Genomic DNA, 19,758 nt, shown 5'->3' with positions numbered 1-19,758 from the left:
TTAGTGGTCCTAACTTCAGCTGCCGAGTCCCTTAATTTCTGTAATTCTTTCCTTTAAATCCAGTTTCAGTTTAGATGGAGAATAGATTTGTAAAGTAAAGATCATTCATAGATGTTGCCATGAAAGGATCTATTGGCTGGATGACAGCCTTGCTGCTCTGATGCATGATTGTTGAGCTTGGCAACAATATCTTACTCAAAACATCTCCTTATGAATGTTGCAGAAAGTTGATTCCCCAAGTACTTGCTCTTAGGGAAACAGTTGAGAAGATATCTTTGACCTGTGATGACAACTAACAAAACCCTTTCCAAACAAGGTCCTTATCTTGCTGAAGTAACTTCAATTGCAGACCTTTTAAAACACTTTTTTTTTAAACCAATGACAACATTGTTTCCTGTATCAAAGTCGTTATCAATTCTCCTTAAGCAAGCAGATTTTTTGGGAGCTTTTGGAAAGGTTTAATTCATTTGAGTGCACGTGTGGGCTAAGAGTGGAGTATGCACACCAGGTGCAAGCCTGAGGAATAGTACAATTACGTTTTAGTATTGCCAGTGTATTCATTTAAGAGGAAGTACTCTGAGCCATCCCTGCCATCTGTAAAAAAAGAATTTGCACAAATGAGATGTTTATGTCTCATTTGTGTATGGTATTCTTGTGTTTTCATGCAGCTGAAACTTCAAATATGTAACTGTTAGAGTTGCTTGTTTCTGGCTTTAATGCTATTGTCACATGAATCATCATAGCCAAGCTTTTTAATTTGTTAGTTTTTCCACTGCTTTTGTAAGGAAAATCAGTACTCGTGTCAAACAGATACAGACTCCAGTTGATTCGTGGAGCATTAACATACCAAGTCTAGGAGAGGTTGAGAAAGAATTGATCAAGCAGGGTTACAGTGGTAGACTTGAAGAAACACAAAAATAAATTGTAATTATGGAGAAGAGATTAAAGTTCTGCCGGACAGAAAACAAGACTGATAGTAAAACAGAAACAAAATACTGAAATTTGTGAATATAGAAGAGAAGACATGAAAACATTATATTCTAATATATATCTTAGTGCAATTATTGTCACAATTTTTATGCACCTGAGCAAAGGAATGTAACTCCAATGCACCAGGTTTTCTTTGACAGTGCATTCCAAACCTCGACCTCTATTATAGAAGAACAAAAGCAGTGCCACTACTTTCAAATCCTATCCAAATCACACATCACCCTGATTTGGAACTGCATTCTTCACTGTTTCTGGTTCAAAAACCTGGAAATCTATCTTATACAGCACTGTAGGTGTAACTTCACGTGGATGTAGTGGTTAAAGAAGACAATTCACTGTCACCTTCTTGAAGGCAAATATGGATGGCCGATGGCCCCACCCCCACCCCCTCTCCGGCCTATCACCCTCACCTCCTTCCACCTATCGTATTCCCAGCGGTCTCAGCCCGCTTGGCACACCAGCCTCATTCCTGAAGAAGGGCTTATGCCCGAAGCGTCGATTCTCCTGCTCCTCGGATGCTGCCTGGCCTGCTGCGCTTTTCAACTCTGGCCGATGGCTAGCTCTGTCAGTAATATTTGCATCCTGGGAACAAATAATTATTTTAAGAATCAAACTTTGCACTTGCTGTACATTGTGGTAGATTATTAAACTGTGTTGAGTAGGAACAAAATAGACACCACTTCAAATCAGCACAATTTCTCCGCTTTTCATCTGATAAAATTTGACCCAAATATTATAATTTGTGCTTCATCTCAAGCCAGGGAAACTTCTGGAAAACTCTACTATGCCAACCAAAAATCCTTAATGGGCAGTATCAGTGCCATTGTTTTGCAACTACAATATTGGCACTAGGTTATAAATTGTATCGTTAAAGTTTAATGTAAAAAAAAACTGATTTTCTCGTGCATAAATGCAAATATTTCAAATAGTTGTGGTATTCAGTATTACTTTACTGATACCATTTCTTTTATAAAGCTGAATCTTTTATAATACTAGTAAAATTTAAATATGGAAATTTACAGAAATAGATGCAGAGTAGTTGATTATCATATTTTCACTTGAGTCCACCATTACTGTTATTAGAGTAACCTTTTATTTGTGTTTTGTTTTAACAGAAGTAAAATCTGGTTCCTCAACTGAAAATACATGTCCTTTGTGTGGTGGTTGGTTTGATACAAAGGTTGGGTTGTCGAATCATGTCCGCGGTCATTTGAAGAGGTTGGGGAAGACGGAGTTAGAAGCACACAAATCTCCACTGAGCATTTTGACTGAAATGATGCAAAACGAAGCAGAGGCTGAAAATATTGCAAAATTACTGAGTAGCAAACAGTTTAGGTACAAGCCCTTTGTATCACAGAAATTTGCATCAAGTGATGGCTTATTTCTTGCTCCAAATGGTATAACAATAAAACTGCAGCAAAATGAATTGAAAACAAAATCCTTCCCCTCACCACAATCAGACTTGCATGACCTCTCAGATCTGCAGCCAAAAAAGCTTAATGAGACAGATGAACAGTCAAGTTCCCTAATGCAGATTCTTAAGAATAAATTTGGAGAGGAAACGTCATCATTAATAAAATCCCAGCCGGGAAGAATTTATGCTCAAACTGCAAAGAAACGACTACCAAATCACAGGCGCCCCTTTCAACTGCAGTTTGGCAGTTCACTTCTGCAGCCCAGTACATCATCACAACAAGTGACAAGTGCGGATATAGCTTATCAAACAGGTAAGCCATCATTGTTTGAGGTATGATGTATTCAGAAGCAAAGGAATTAAGAAGATCAATTATGGCAATTGAAGAGTTTAAAAATTTTCATGCACTTTCAAAATGTGTAAACTTTTTGGCACTAATGTGCCTGAACGTTGTTAATTGTCTATCAATTCATTATGACATGATTGATACTAAAGATTTCTCGGGTTATTATTCTGAGGGTTATGAGAACTTGGCTATGACATTTCACCTTGTGCTGTTCAAAGATTAGCACCATCTAATCTTTCAAGGGAATAAAATTACCTCTAAAACCCAGAATATCAGTCATAGTCTTGTCCGTTTGTTCCCTGATAGAAATGTGCATAATACTGTTTTGGACCACATGTTCTTTTTAGGCATTCAGTAATCCATCTGAATCAGTGATGCCCCTATGTGACAATTTAAGTTAAGACCCTATGCTTATTAGGGACCCAGAATGAGCCATTAACAGGTCATCAGTTCTACAATAATTCTGCAGATCATGGGTGGGAATAATTGAGATTTCTCTATCCAGTATATTTGAAGTAATTATTTATCTGTTCTTGGGTAATTAATTAGCTTCAGGGAATAAAGGATCATTCCAAATCTGGCAAAGATTGACTTACATATCCTCAAACCTCATTTACTGCATCCTTGCTCTTGATAATGTGGAGGAAACCACAGAGACAAAGAACATACCCGCGGAACAGTTCAGGGAACGTCTTGGGTCTGTACGCATCAACCAACCCACCTACCTATGGCCATCCAGTTCAACTCCCCCAATAACATGTCCCTTCTGGGCCGCCTTCACCAAAACAAGGCCACCCACAAACTGGAGAAGGAACGCCTCCTCTTCTACCTCCGAAGCCTACATCCACAAGGCCTCAATGTTGAATTTACCAGTTTCCAAATCTGCCCTCCCTCCATCCCACCCCAGATCCAACCTTCCGACTTGGTTCCACCCTCTTGATTTGATCCACCTGTCTATCTGCCTTCCCACCTATCCACTACATAGTTCCGACCAACCTATCACAATCACCACTACCTTCATCCACCTATCGCCATCCCACCTACCTTTTGCCAGTCCTACACCCCCACCACCTATTTATTCCTCAGCCCCCCTTTTCCCCCCATCCCAGCCCTTATGAAGAGTTATGCCTGAAAAGGCAACTCTCCTGCAACTCAGATGCTGCCTGATTTGCTGTGCTTTTTCCAGTGCCGCACTTTATCAAATCTAATTAGCTTGATGATTTTTCTAGCTGATTTTGCAATGGCTTTACATTGGCTACCGGAATTGACCTTAAAGTTTGCAGGAAGTTATCTGTTTTAGTTAATGCAGGATTTTAGCCAGGAGCTTCTGGAAAATTCTAGTTAGAATGTCATTGTGGCTGCAGGATGAGTAGTAGTAGTAGTAACAAGTAAATGTCTGGAGTCCCATAATTGCATCAGGTTTTAGCCCAGTTGAATGTACAGGCCAGGTACCTCAGCTGTAACAAAGAGCGCTAATGCAGGGTCATTGGGCTTCAAGCACTAACTGTTTTTCTGTATACAAATACTGCCATACCCACTCATTTCTTCCAGCGTTCGGTTCCAGATTTCCAGCATCCACATTTCTTTGTTTTATTTAACTTGTCGTTCCTCCATGAATCAAAACTATTTTTAAAGGGCATCTGGATAAATGCATAAATGGGAAGCGTTTAGAGGGATATGGGCCAAATGCTGGCAAATGAGTTTAGATTAATTTAGGATATCTGGTCAGCATGGATGAGTTAGACTGAAGAGTCTGTTTCAGTGCTGTACATATTTATGACCGCTATTCTATTCTAACTTGCTGCAACACCAACCACAATCAGTACTTCACTGAAACTGAAAATCACTTGATCCCAAATTTTATTCATCAGGCTATTTCAGTGAAGTAGGTGATATTTGTAACATTGTGCAAAAGAAAACCTCCTTTCACTGGAAAATGAAAACAAAAAAAGACGCTGGAGAAACTTAGCAGGTATGATGACATTTGTATATAGAGAAATGAGTTCCGAAGAAAGGTCCCTGGACCTGAAATGTTAACTCCTCTCTCCACAGGTGCTGCCAGACCTGTTGGGTTTTCCTATTAATTTCTGTTTTTGTTATGACATTGTGACTTTATCTACATGAACAAAACAGGGATAAATGACCTATCTGCCTGAGTCAAAGACTTAATCTCTCTCCCTGTGGGGTCTGTGAAGCAGGAAGATGGGGCATGCTCCAGATTATCGAGTATCATTAACTAATGTACTTGGCTTTGCAGGCATCAATGCAAAATCTAATAGTACAGCATGTGTCAGTGGGAAGAATTCCTACTTGCAATTGCACTCTAAAAGAATTTGCAGGAAGAAGCTCTTTTGACTGCGACATCTTACTTTTTAATTGATGATACATTGAAAATAGCGAAAGACAATGTACAACTGAAATAAACTATGAACACATGTCTTGGCAGTTCGAGCCGGTCATTGGGTATCTTGTGGCTTTATCTCCACCTCTTGGAGCAATACCTAGGTTGTTTACCTTTTCTCTAACCCTTTACTATCTGAAGAGGTAGAAGATTTTCTTCCTTCTGGTGACCTTGCTACTACTTAAGGCGGCACGGTGGCTCAGTGGTTAGCACTGCTGCCTCATAGCACTGCTGCCTCATAGCGCCAGGGACACAGGTTTGATTCCAGCCTTGAGCAACTGTCTGTGAGTTTCCTCCGGTTGCTCCAGTTTCCTCCCACAATCCAAAGATGTGCAAGTTAGGTGAATTGGCTATGTTAAATTGCCCATAGTGTTCACGGATCTGTGGGTTAGATGCATTAGATACGCATAAATGTAGATTAATAGGGTAGGGGAATGGGTCTGGGTGGGTTACTCTTCGGAGGGCCAGTGTGGACTTCTTGGGCCAAATGGTCTGTTTCCACACTGTAGGGATTCTATGAATCTATACCTCCAACAAACTGTGGAGCAACTGGGGTGCACAACCAAGAATCATCATATTCCAATGCTGACAAAGCAGTTGTGTTCCAGACTACACTGAATTTCCCTGTAAGAGGTACAGAATAGTTTTAAACAGCACCGTTCCCACTCATCCTGGTTATCCAGTAACCAGTGATTTGTTCTCAAGTTTCCCACTATTAGAGGCAACCTGAAAATAGTTTTATTATATCAATGTCGTCAGTCTAATGACATGACTGTTCTTGGTTACTTCTCTCCCATTGAGTGAAAATTGCTTCCAAGATGCCAAGTTTTTTTGTTTATTTTTGCATAATTTCCTGAATTTCATAGTTTCATTCAAAAAATAGTATATTTGTAAAAGGACAATCCTACCATGATGGTGACACATGCTTAGCAGATTAATCTGTCAGGTATTTGCAATTCCTCTTAAAAGTTTGTCATTTTTAGATGCACCTGAAATTGTGTACTACATTTTACAACCACCATCGAATAAAAAGCTGTCTTCGATTTCTCTATTTATAAACACCATATTAAAAATGTAGCAATGACCACCACTAATGACAAATTGCATACCAGTTTTTACATACATTTATTCACAAAATAGCATATTGAGTTTGTTTCTACAGTTGCGTAGCTGTTTGTCCATTCTTTTGTTCAGTCAGTGGTTTGAGCACAGCCATCAGAATTACAAATCATGAGATTTCATTATTGACTGCACATGCAAAATGATGACTATACAAAACTAATTTAAGTGTTGTATTCAACAGCTGTTCACCAGTTTTTTTTACCACTTTGCCTCCCATGCCTTCATCAGCTATTTCATGTAAAGAGCCATTTACAGTCTCCCCATTCCCTGAACAGTTTCTTGCAATATTGGTGTAACCACTGCCTTTATAAATTTGTCAATGCTTGGGTTCAGTCCTGTTTGGTTTCCAGTGTGCTTGATACCTTTCAAGTTTTCCTGGGCAGCCTGTTGCTTAATGATTGATCATACATTGTGTTTTTTTAAAAATATCTGTCCTGCCACAATATTGGAAACTTGTAAGTGATTGTGAATAAAATATGTGGTGTATATATAATTCATTCAGTTATGAAGGCTTTTAAACACTTTCCTTATGACCATTAGCCTTGGGAATGATAAGAATTGCAGCTGTATCTACTGAGTGTTTTTATAGAGAATATTAATTTAGGATTGAAAAGTTGGAATTTGTGAAGTAGGAAAAGAGGTATGTGAAATGTAATTTTGATAGAACATGTTTAATTAAATGCAAAAATGAGTACTTTAATGTGCTGTATATTATTTTTTAGATATGCAAAGTTAACTTGGGTAGGAAGTTTTTGAATTTTCCAAATTGATTGATTGATCTTGCTGTCCATAAGTAACGATAATTAAATTAGCATGTCTCTAATTTAAATTATAACTTTGCATTCCTGACAAAAGGGCATCCTGTGAAATTAAGAACTTGTGTTCATTGCCATGCAACTTTTACAAGTGCAGTTAGCTTGGCAAACCATCTCAGAGTCTATGCAAGACGAAAACAAGCTGGGGATCTGACTGGCACTCGTAAGTCTTCATTTTTTTCATGTTCAAATTCTTTTGATGTGCTTCAAATACATGGCATGAAGTGTTTTAAAACTGGCAGCAACAATAACTTGTCAAAATACGTTGTTACTATTGAGTGCTTGAATAATTGATGTAAACACTAGAGAGAGTGTGTCTTGGGAATTAATAGTGGAAAATAGGGAAATGGCAGATGAACTCCAAGTGATATCAACAATGGTTGGAAGCACGGAACAGTACAAAGGTTATGGACCCTGACAGCATTCTGGCAATAGTACTGAAGACTTGTGCTCCAGAACTTGCTACTTCCCTGGAAAGGTATTCCAGTATAGCTGCAACACTAGCATCTACCCAACAGTGTGGAAAATTGCTCAGGTAATGTCTTGTACACACAAATCAAGACCAAATCCTACCCAACCAATTGCCATCCAATCAGTCTACTCTCCATCACTTTACTAATGATTGAAAGTGTCAACAACATGCTATCAAACACACCTGCTCAGTGATGCCTAGTTTGGCTTCTGCCAGGACCACTCAACTCCTGACTTCATTATAGCCTTGGTTCAAAATGGATAAAAGAGCTGAATTCCAGAGGTGCGATAAGAGTGATAGCCCTTGACACCCAGGCTGAATTTGATTGAGTGTGGCATCAAAGCCCTAGCAAAACTGGAATCACTGGGTATTGGAGAAAACTCTCAATTGGTTGGAGTTATACCTGGCGCATAGGAGGATAGTTGTGGTAGTTAGAGGTCAGTCATTTCAGATCCAGGATATGTCTGCAGAAATTCATCAAGGTAGTACCCTAGGTCCAACTATCTTCAGCTGCTTTATCAATGACTTTCCCTCCATCATAAGGTCAGAAGTGGGCATCTTTGCTGATAATTGCACAGTGTTCAGCACCATTTGTGACTTCTCTGATAATGAAGCAGTCCATGTTCAAATGCAAAAAGATCTGGACAGTATGCAGGCTTGGATTAACAAGTGGCAAGTCACACTCGTACCGCACAAATGCCATGGAATGACCATCCCTAATAAGAGACGATCTGATCACTTCCCCTTGACATTCAGTGATGTTGCCATCACAAAATTCCCCCACTATCAATATCTTTGGGGTTACCATTGACCAGAAATTCAACTGGACTTGGCATGTATACACACTGGCTACAAGAGCACATCAGAGGCGAGTAACTCCCCTCCTGACTCCCTCAATGCTTGTCCACCATCTACAAGGCACAATTCAGCAGTGGGACTTTTTTCTCAGAAGATTAGGATATTGAGGGATGACCTTTATAAATGTTTATAAAGTCATGAGGGGCATAGATAAGGTGAATCACCAAGATATCTTCCCAGGGTCGGATAGGTACACTGATAGGAAAGATTCAGAGGAAAATGGGCCAAATGCAGGCAAATTACACTAGTTCAGTTTTGGAAACCTGGTCACAAGGACAACTTGGGCCAAAGGACCTGTTTCTGTGGTGGATGCCTCTATGACAAGTCTCCTTGATGGCCCTGATGGACCTCATCCCTCAGGTGACAAAAAATAGTTGTAATTTTCCAAAATTCCCCCAATTTTGAGAAGGTCCTGTCCAACTGGAAAAAAGCAAATATTACTCCTCTTCAAGAAAGGATTGAGACGGAGAGCTATAGGCAGGTTTGCCAAATACCTGTAAGAAATAAATGATGGAATGTATTATTAAGCAGTTATAACAAGGCAGTTAGAAATCATTATGGAATCAAGTAGAATCAGCATGGTTTTGTGAAAGAAAAGTCATGTTTGACTAACTTAGAGTTACTTGAGGAAGTAACATCCAACTTAGAGCTTAGATTTCCAGAAGCAATTTGATGAAGTGCAACGTCAAAGATTACCATATAAAGTAATTGATTGTGGTATTAGGGTAACGTATTGCCATGATTAGAGGGTGGGCATAATGATAGATGGTAGGATGCGACAAGTAATGTACTGCAGAAATCAGTGTGGGACTGAATGTATGCTGGCTAAATTTGCTGATGAAACAAGGGCAAAACAGTAAGTTGCACACAGGATGCAAGGGTTTACAAAGATTATAGTTCAAATGAGTGGCACAAATTTTTTCAGGCGGAGTATAGTTTGGGAAAATGTTATCTAGTCATCTTTAGCAGGAAAAGTAGTAAAGCAGCATATTAAATGGAGAGAGAATGTAGAACTGAGATACAGAAGAATCTGGATATGTTTGCAGGTACAACAAGTGATTAGAAAGGCAAACTGAATGTGGTTGTTTATTGGAAGGGAATAAAGTATCCAAGTACTGAAATTTTACTGCCATTGTATAGAACATTGATGAAACCACATCTGGAATACTGTGTACAGTTTTGATCTCCTTATTTAAGAAATGATGCAAGTGCATTGGGAGCTGTTCAGAGAAAATTCACTTGACAGATACCTGGGATCTTGTTATCTTGTGAGGAAAGGTTAGACAGGCTGGACTTGTATCCATTGGAGTTCAGAATAATGAAAGGTGATCTTTTTGAAACATGTAGGGACTTGACAGAGTGAAGGGAGAAAGGATGTTTGTCCCTTGAGGGACAGAGTAAGGCTAGGAGAAACACTTCAAAAACAAAGATGTTATTTATTTTGGAGATGAGGAGGGGTTTCCACCCCCCCCCCCCCCGCCCCATTAGTGAGCCATGAGGCATGGTCATTGTATACTTTTAAAGCGTAGCCTCCAATTTCATCAATCAAAAACTACATCGATCGGGGTAGGTGGGAATGTGGATTTGAGGCTGCAATCAAATCAACCATGATTTTATTGAATGGTCTATTCTTGCTGTGAATTCATGTTTGTATGTAAAGCTAATTTTGACTCCATACTCAATCTATGTAAAGTGGATTGTCTGTTTAACTGGAACAATCAAGGGAACCACTCTTTTGAGGTATATAATCAAAATTATTAGGTAATTGTAAATTAAGGCAACCCAGCTGTTGTTTCCTGATCGTAATGCAGTACATCACCTCTAACACAAGCACACACAAATATATTCCAGACTGGCGAAAAGGCTCACTCCTTAGTTCAGTACAGATTCTGATCTCAATTTCTAGTCCAACCACCAATGAAATGTATGTAAAACATCAGGCTTAGAAATTGTGGCATCACAGTTAACACTAGTTCCAACTCAAAAGCTTTCGCATCTTCTGCTCGACTAATTAATTACAACTCTAAAATGTGAAATCTTCTGAATTTTTCCTAATTATGCTCAAAGCAGACAACGATATGCCAGTCATCCAAGTACATTGGGCTTAGTTTTTAAGGATCTCTGTTCAAACCCAAAATGCAAAACAAAACCTATTGACTACAAGCAAAATTATATTAGAAACTCATGGAATCTTGGGACAACAATTGGCCTGTCATGTTCATGCTGATTCTCCAAGATCATATCTGCTAGTCCCACTACCCTGCCTATTTCCCCATGATCCTGAATCATTGAATCCCTACGGTGTGGAAACAGGCCATTTGGCCCACCAATTCTGTATTGACTCTCTGAAGAGCATCCCATCCAGACTCACCCTCTACCCTATCCCTGTAACTCTGCAGTTCCCATCACTTGTCCACCTAACCTACACAAACCTGCACACTATGGCACTTTGGCAAGACCAATCCATCTAACCTGCAGATCTTTGGAATGTGGGAGGAACCAGAGCACCAGGAGGTAACCCACACAGACCACCGGGAGAATGTGCAAACTCCACACAGACAGTCGACAGAGGCTGGAATTGAACCGGGTCCTTGGTGCTGTGAGGCAGCAGTGCTAATCACTGAACCAACATGCCACACACTACTCGTTTCTTTAAGATAATTTTCTAATTCCTTTTAGAAAGCTATGATTGAATCTACCAGCACCATGCTCTCGGGCAGCGCATTCTGGATCCTAACTGTTCACTTTTTAAAGAAGTGTTTCCTTCTGTTGCCTCTGATTCTTTGGTCAGTCGCCTTAAGATCTTTCCACCAATTGGAATAGTTTATCCCTATCTCTTTTGTCATCTCGTCTTTTTGAACAGGTTTATCAAATCCCTTCTTCACGTTTACGAAGAGGAGCATTCCTAGCTTTACCAGTCTATCTATGTAATTGAAGTTCCTAATTCCTCAACTAAAACACTTCTTCAGAAATAGACATGATCTTCCAATAGAGGCCAAACCTACTGTTTGTTCGGATTCTCCATAACTTCCGTGCTTTTGTCCTCCGTGACTCTATTTACAAATGGTTGGGATCTCATTTGCCTTGGCTGTTTCTCAACCCATTCTGCCACCTTTTGTGATTTGTGTATTTATACACCCTGTTCCCCACATCTCCTATGGTATCATTTCCTTTGTTTTATATTACTTATTCATCCTACCAAAATGCATCACTTCACACTTCCCTGCATTAAATTTTATCTGCCATGTGTCCACCCATTCCACCAACCTGTCTATGTCCTGCTGAAGTCTGTAATTATCCTCCTAACCATACCCTCAAGTTTCCTGGTCTGGATGATAGCACCATCTGTATATTAGCTGCATTGGTTAAAATGGAAACTGCTACAGTATTATATTTCACCTTCAAAAATGATTGAATACTGAAGCTTATTCTATACATTGCAGTGAAATTATTTTGATATGTGCCAGTTCTTGCACAATTAAAATGGCATTTATTATTCTGCAAAATACTGTTATTTATAACTTGTAATTTTAATTGAGCTTTTCTCTGAGCATTAAAATTTGATTTTTATTTTCTTTTTTAAAAAAGAAATCCTTTCCAATCTAAATAGATAAAATGTACAATGGTATTGGCATGATTATTGTAAATTTTCTAGTAGATGATGGTGTGTTTATCTTTCACCAATTTACTTCTTCATCTCCTCTCACCACCTAATGAATATATGACTCATGCTGGTACATAGTTCTGTGGTTTTATAACAATCCTCTAGCAGCTCACCCATATGGTACTCTTTTTCATGCAAGATTATAGTGAGGCAATAGCAGGCTATTCTTTCATATGTATCATCACAGCGGAGCCAAATTCTGTTCTCATCTGCCAAATAAATGTTTCCATGGGTAAGAAATAAGAAATGGCATTCCCCTTTTAATATCAGGGTGTAATAAAGCCACAATTTAGGTCAGTATAGGTGAGAGATCAATTTTGGCCCTTCTATAAACATAGATATTTATTATTCACTGTATTTTAACCTGATAAAGAAACCATGGTGTCACCATGTTAGTTTAAAGGTTGTGCATAACCATGATGCTGACTGTACTTCAAGAACTGTTTTCCTTGAAATTCTTTTAACTTTTAGCAACTAGCTGGATTTCTCTGGTGTTTATCTCAAATATTTACAATTGTGCAAACCTGGTAACTGAGGAAATTTATTTTCAAAATTTGTTAGTAATGCCCTGTTATTAATTTATTAATTTTTGTGAAACTTGCTCCATAAAGTATATTTCATTTAAATTGTTTATTGTTTACATGGAGAATAATTACATTCCTATGTCTTTTTCCAGCTTTTGACTGCAAGCAGAAGAGGTCACGATCACGGTCAGGAACCAAGAAGAAGTCTTCCCTATTTGTTCCTTCACTTGATGATGCTTATGTACTCAAATGCAGGTGAATGGATTGCTGTTTCAGGGTCAACTTGCAGACTTAATTTGTTACGTTGCATTCTACAATGAGACTACTTTGTAACAGATTAAGTATTTTTCATTTCGTAATGAAGTATTCAAGTATTCTTAGAAGTAGGAGAAATTGAACACCAAATTTCTGGTTACTTTCCATCACTTGCTTTGCAGTTCAGTAAGCATTTTCAGATTTTCTAACACTTTCAAAACTATGCTTTTCCATCGTGAATTTTAAAATCATGCTATGTGGGCATAAGCATAAGTGTAATCGTACTAACCAGAATTATGATTTTGTTGCATCTCCTCAGGTTCTGTGATCTGGTCTTCCGAGGTCCACTTTCTGTTCAAGAAGATTGGATAAAGCACTTGCAGAGGCATGTCGTTAATGCAAATCTTCCTCGCACTGGTGCTGGAATGGTGGAAATCTCATTGCCATCAAAAGAAAATTTTCCAGTAACTGAATCATCATTTTCTCTGCTAATGGCACAGGCAGCTTCCTAACTTTTTCAGAATTGTGATTACTTAATCTGTAAATTTAACGTAGTGTTTTGCCATAAGCGCCTAGTAAAAGTACATTCTGCCCTCCCATTATGAAAGATCAATGCAACAATGTAAACTATTTATAACCTTGGAATTATTTTAAATGGCATGACTTCCTCAAAAACCTCAAATAATTATGCATCTATTTGGAATTGCAAATCAATAAATAGATCACCAGCAGTCCATCAGCTTTAAAAATTCTGTTTAAATTTGTCACAATTTGGTCAAAGTTGTAGATACATTGAAGAACATTTTACATTTGCTAAGAATTTGCATATATCACTAGTCAGATATTTCCCTAATCGTTTCAGAAAAATAGTCCTTTTGCCTGAGGAACCTTATGGCAGCAGGAAATGAAGCATAAAATTTCATTGACACATTTACAAACACTATTCTAACTTCCAATTTTGCAAGGAAGCAATATTCTTGTTTAGCATTGTGTACATCCACTGTGGATAGTTATCTTTGTTTGCACAAGAAATTATTTGGCTGCATAATTTTGGAAAAACGTCTTAGTAGTGCTCAATGTAAATTTGCACAAAATATTCACTTAATTGAATTACAGTTTTCAACATATTGTTGTACTTTCAGAAATGAAAAGTTAATTTAGTTATTAAAAGTATTTTATTCCGTTGCTATCCTAATTTTTCTGCCATTGCAAATTGCTTGCAGCTATACATCCCTTTTCTCGCCAGGAGGGCAGAGTGGCCTAGTTGCCATAAGTGCTGTCCCGTGATTGGCTGCAAGAGGTGCAATTCACCTAAGGATGTAGGACATGATTCATTTTAGAATAACGTATGTTCATGATAGGAAGAATGAAAATGTGCCTGTTTGAAGCAAGTATGTTACCAATAGGCTACTCATGAATTCAGACTTCTAGCATCATTGTACATTGAACAATCAACCACTTTGACTCCCAGACCACTTGAAAATTATGAAGAAATTAACACTGATAATATTGTAAAGCATGATGCATATGGTGTTTCTTCCCTTGAGAAACCAGTCTAAAATATATTTAGTGCACGATTCAACATTTGACAATAAATAGTTTTTTACTGGCCTAAAACATTCTCAGCGTGCTTTTTAAGTAGCAATATTATTTACCTATTTTGTTCTCAATTTATTTCTGATACTATTTTCATCTGTTTTGATGAAATTGAAATCTGTATATGGCTACTTGCTATAAGCAATTATGAGGAACTATAGCCCTATAACAATACATTTAACAAATTGGTAGCAAGTTTTCTAGTACCCCATGCCATTTTTGAATATAGTAGTGTGTAGATAGTTCCCCAAGTCTAGTGATTACTGTATTGCTGTACATTTGGCATTCGAATGTTTTAGATTTATCATGTTTTTAGAAACAGACCTTTAAATATAAATTTTGTTCCCTGCAAAGGTCAGTATTCACTGAGGACATCTCAACAAAATGTATGTACTCGTCTTTTATTAGTATAGCATGTACAGAAACAATGGGGTGCATTGCTATTAAGATGGATATTATTGGATTTTATATTTGTATTTTCTAAAATAGGCTGAGATAGTAATTAACCAATTTAGTTACTTGCAGAAATAGGTTTACAGGTACTAATTCAGTGTAGCTCTTAATTTGCTAAAAGTTATTCTTCCTGCTCATCTTTTGTTTCTGAGCTCCCTATATTTCAAGAATTGGATAAATTAAAATTATATTTTTTCTCTACAATCTTAATTGTAAAGAAAAGCATGTTCTTTATAACTTTGAGGTCTCCATATAGTTATGAGTTTCCCAAAATTTAACCATTGTATCCTTTAAGCATTTTAACAAAATTGATGATACAATTACTGTATATGGAACAAGTACACTGGTACATGATATCAAGTGCTCAGACGTGATTGTGCACGCTCATATTTGTAAGTAAACTGTGTAAACACTATGTGAAAATGTGCTATTACTACAAGTCTACTTATCTAGTGGCAGAAATAAAATGTACAGTCATACATTAATTATGGTTAAAGGTCTTGTGTCCTTATTGTCTAGCAGTTATTTTATTCAATAAACTGATTATTATTTGAATATATAAATATTATAGTGGCGTATATAACAATGAAGGACATCAATTTACAAACGCAAATAATGAGTAATGTATAACAGCTCCTCTTCTGTGATTCATTTGTTTTATTTCTTAATTTTGCAATCCAGCTGATTCTTGTTGACCTCTTTGTAAGCTAATTGCAAGATATAGACTGTTGATTTGTAGCACTATGAGGTCTCCTACAGCGCTCCACAGCGGTTTAGATGTAATGCCAACCAATTCGTTAAGTTTTTTTTTTCCAATGCTTAATTTGTTTTATTGTATATGAGGATAATTTGCCTTCCATTGAGAAATCCTCCTCCTCCCCTGCCTTTCAAGCCATAGGCACATTTCGCAGAAAAGGCATGCTTCTAGGTGGTTATATTTGTCACTTGCTCTGCCACTAGGAGGAGCTGTGTTGAAAATATCTGAGCCCTTTTCTGCATAATGATTTTAGCATAAAATTATTTATTTTGGAGTAATATGTCTCAATATACTCCAATGTCTCAGTATTGCTTGTAAATTTAATCTCTTTTATCATGTTTGCTCTTGTTTTTACTAAAATATCAATGAGATGCAATGTGATTATTGTGATAATATAGATGGTGACCAGCTATTTTTCATTTTTCAGGACAGTAGAACAGAGGATGTGACCTGTGCTTTGAAGGTGGATAAATTCAAAATAAATGTGCAGAAACAATATTTCAGTGAACCAGTGGCCAATTTATGGAACAGGCTACTATGGGGCCAATGTTAGTATTGTTGAAGTAGATTTTTTTTCAGAAAATGACATTTTACAAGACAGTATACAAATAATTCAAAACATGACATGGTAAGTGGAGCTGGAGTGGAAATGGCTGACAGTGTACCTGTGAATCTTAAAGCTTTACACCACAGAATTTTCCTCTTGTTTTTGAGTCTGTGTAGACTAACAGGAATTAGAGGGATTAATTCGTCAGCACCTCCATATTAGTACTACATGAGACTCCCAGGTTTTTAGAAAATAGTCATCCAACGATTCCTATGTCCCTGTAAGCTAATGCCACCCTCAATCTCAGTACGAGTAATATCCCACGTGCTTTAAGTGTTAGAAAAAGTGTGATTATTCTTACCATTGTATTTCTGTATATTTTGAATAATAATGCAAACTTTTTGCTTTTGTTTTTTTCTCTCTAAACTAGTTGCATGAACACAGCTGCAACTATGATTGTTTGGGAAAACCCTAACTTAGGAAGACTGGCAAAATCCCACACATGCATCAACTGGGTTTCAGCAATCTAGCTACCTATAAATTGTTTACAGAAATTTTATTTGAAGATTCTCTATTTAAGAAATATTTGAGAAACAGAGGCTTCTAAGCTTGTAATGCATTTCAGGAATGTATCTTTAACTCACATTCATAATACCTGTTTTAACCTTGACTGTGCATTAAGTGACACACCTAAGCAAAATCAAGTGAGTTTTGAACTGCTTTGCATGAGTATGATGCTTTTTCATACAAGTGGGCTTTACTTTTATCACAGAGGGTTCTTGCCACTTCCACTTTAGAGTTCATGGAGGAACAGCAAAAGTCAAAGAATAATTTTCTATCTCACCAATATTCATAAAATAAAAGTCAAAGATATTGGTGTCCCGTGTTTTAGTGGGAGAAAGTCTAAATTGCTAATTTTTAAAAACATTACCATGATGCAATTGTTTTCAGATAAAAACTTTTTTAATTGACATGAGGTAAGAGTTAATGACCATCCCCGAATTGCTTTTGAAGGTTGTGGTGAGCTTGTGGTGTTATGTCGACACATGAGCATATTGGATATTCAGGTTTGAAAAGTTAATTTTTTAAAAATTGCAGAGAGTTACAGCAATGCATTTTGTATAGGGTGCTTTTGTACACCATTCTTAGAGGGAAGTGGTGGATGGCATGTTGATTAGGTGCACTGCTTGTTCTTGAGTGTTGTGAAGCTATTTGAATGTTGCTGAAAATACACACATCCAGGCAAGTGATGAATTTCCATCACATTCATGATTAGTGTCAATAGATCGTAAACAGGGTTTGGGAGTCAAGTGGTGAGTTTACTCACTGCAGGGTTTCCAGCCTTTGATTTCCTCTTGTATCCACGGTATTTATACAGCTGAACTAGTTAAATTTCTGATCAGTAGTAACCCTGAGATGTTGATGAAGGATTCTTAAGTGGTAGTGCCATTGAATGTCAAGGGGTGATCGTCATTGCAATGATGTTATTTTCAGTACTTGAGTCCTTCAAAATACTATTATATACTTTTAAAGTGTGTCCTATCTGCACCTGTCCAAGTAAATATGTACTATACTCCATTCCACTCTAGAGCATCATAGACAATGAGAAGCAGTGATAATCATAGAGGTATACAGCGTGGATACAGACCCTGCAGTCCAACTCATCCCCACCGACCAGATATCCCAATCTGACCCAGTCCTATTTGCCAGCATTTGGCCCATACCCCCCTCTACCCTTCGTATTCGTATCCCCATCCAGATGCTTTTCAAATGTTATAATTGTACATGCCTCCTCCAGTTTGTTCCTAAATGCAACACCCTCTGTGAAAACATTACCCCTCAGGTCCTGTTTTTAAAAATCTTAATTTTTAAATCCCTCTCACCTTAAACCTACACCCTTCAGTTTTGGACTCCCCTACTCTCGGAAAAAGACCTGGGCCATTCACCCTGTCCATAACCCTCATGGTTTTATAAATCTCTATAAAGTCACCCCTCAGCCCCCCATGCTCTAGGGAAAACGTCCCAGCCTATTCAACCTCTCCCTATAACTCAAACCCTCCAGCAACATCTTTACAAATCTTTTCTGCGTCCTCTTAAGTTTAACAACATCCTTCCTATAGAATGGCGACTAGAATTGTATGCAGTATTCTAAACGTGACCTCGCCAATGTCCTGTATAGCTTCAACATGACCTCCCAACTCCGATGTGTTCTGGCCAATAAAGGTAAGTGTGCCAAACGCTGCCTTTGCCACCTTGTCTACCTGCGACTCCACTTTCAAGGGGCTATGCACCTGCACCTGTAGGTCTCTTTGTTCAGCAACACTCCACAGGACCCTGTCATTAATTGTATAAGTCCTGCCCTTGTTTGCCTTACCAAAATGCAACACCTCACATTTATCTAAACGAAACTCCATCCACCACTCCTTGGCCCATTAGCCCATCTGATCGAGGTCTCATTGTACTCCGAAATAATCTGAAAATTAAAATTAACATTATTGTGACACGTACTCACATAAGAATGTGAAAGGTTTACAAGTTGCCTCTTACAGTGCCATCTTAAGAATCTGTACCTAGATACATTTGTACCTAAGTACAAATTCTTAGGAAACAAATGAGAAAAATAATGAAATAAAAAGTACAGCATTACAGTTCTTTGTGCCATTTTTGGTATAAAAGTACAAAATCAGAGGAATAAATTAGAAAATGGAAGTTCAAAATAACGATGCTTCCTATCCAGTTTATGCTGTCACCTAGCATCTAGGACTCTCCTCCAGATTGTGCCAGGCTTCATCTCGAAGTTCTCGAGGCCACGAGTTGGTTCTGGAATCATCTTGGGGCTGGGAGTCCACGCTAGCTTCACCTCGAGGCCCAGAGTCTACGCTGTGGCTGGGAGTCCGCAATTACTTTACCTGAGGCTCAAGGACAGGAGGCAAGAAGGGAGAAGGAAAAACATGAAGAAAGAGAAAAGAAATGGATGGAGCAGACGAACTGCAGCTGAGGAGTCCTACTCTGCTGCCATCTTGGCAATTTCTTCACTGCTTACTACACCAACTATTTTAGTGTCATCTACAGACTTACCAACCATACCTCCTGTATTCCCATCCAAATCATTTGTATAAAAGCAATGAACCCAGCACCGATCCTTATGGTGTAATGCTTATCACAGGTTAACCCTCGACTACCGCCCTCTGTCTCCTCCCTTCAAGCCTATTTTGTATCAAATTGACAGCTCTCCCTGGATCCCATGTGATCTTACTTACCAATCTACCATGCAGAACCTTGTCAAACACTTTGTTGAAATCCATGTAGACAATGTCTACTGCTCTGCCTTCATCAATCACCAAGCATCTAGTCTCCTGAATAGAAAATAGAAGCAGAAGTAGGTTATTCAGCCTTTAGATCCTGCTCTACCATTCAATATGATCATCCGTTCTTGAGGCAGTGCTTTTGTGATTTTTGTAACTGCTGTCAACAGCGCCTCTCCTTAAAAGACCCACCCAGCTAACAAATCAAAGTCTACTATAGTTAGGGTTACAAATGGCAT

General features: G+C 38.1%; 1 protein-coding gene across 6 annotated transcripts in view; it reads left to right on the top strand.

Annotated features, from left to right (window-relative positions):
• znf644b (zinc finger protein 644b) overlaps nucleotides 1-15,395 on the top strand; it is a 191,424-nt gene extending 176,029 nt beyond the window's left edge. For 5 of the 6 annotated variants that reach the window (XM_043698769.2, XM_043698765.2, XM_087990441.1 and 2 more), the window contains 4 exons: nucleotides 2,106-2,717; nucleotides 7,129-7,251; nucleotides 12,759-12,861; nucleotides 13,181-15,395. In XM_043698769.2, coding sequence (XP_043554704.1) covers nucleotides 2,106-2,717; nucleotides 7,129-7,251; nucleotides 12,759-12,861; nucleotides 13,181-13,373 — 1,031 coding nt within the window. In that variant the 3' untranslated portion in view covers nucleotides 13,374-15,395. The remainder of the gene's footprint in view (nucleotides 1-2,105; nucleotides 2,718-7,128; nucleotides 7,252-12,758; nucleotides 12,862-13,180) is intronic. The other variant, XM_087990444.1, reaches the window with a different exon arrangement.
• Nucleotides 15,396-19,758: the final 4,363 nt, after the last annotated feature.

Source organism: Chiloscyllium plagiosum, unplaced genomic scaffold (assembly GCF_037043375.1).
Source record: "Chiloscyllium plagiosum isolate Xiang-an unplaced genomic scaffold, Cpla_swu_hap1 HiC_scaffold_9, whole genome shotgun sequence".
Classification (NCBI taxonomy): domain Eukaryota; kingdom Metazoa; phylum Chordata; class Chondrichthyes; order Orectolobiformes; family Hemiscylliidae; genus Chiloscyllium; species Chiloscyllium plagiosum.
Note: the sequence above shows the minus strand (reverse complement) of the source record. Positions and strands in the feature narration are given on the sequence as shown.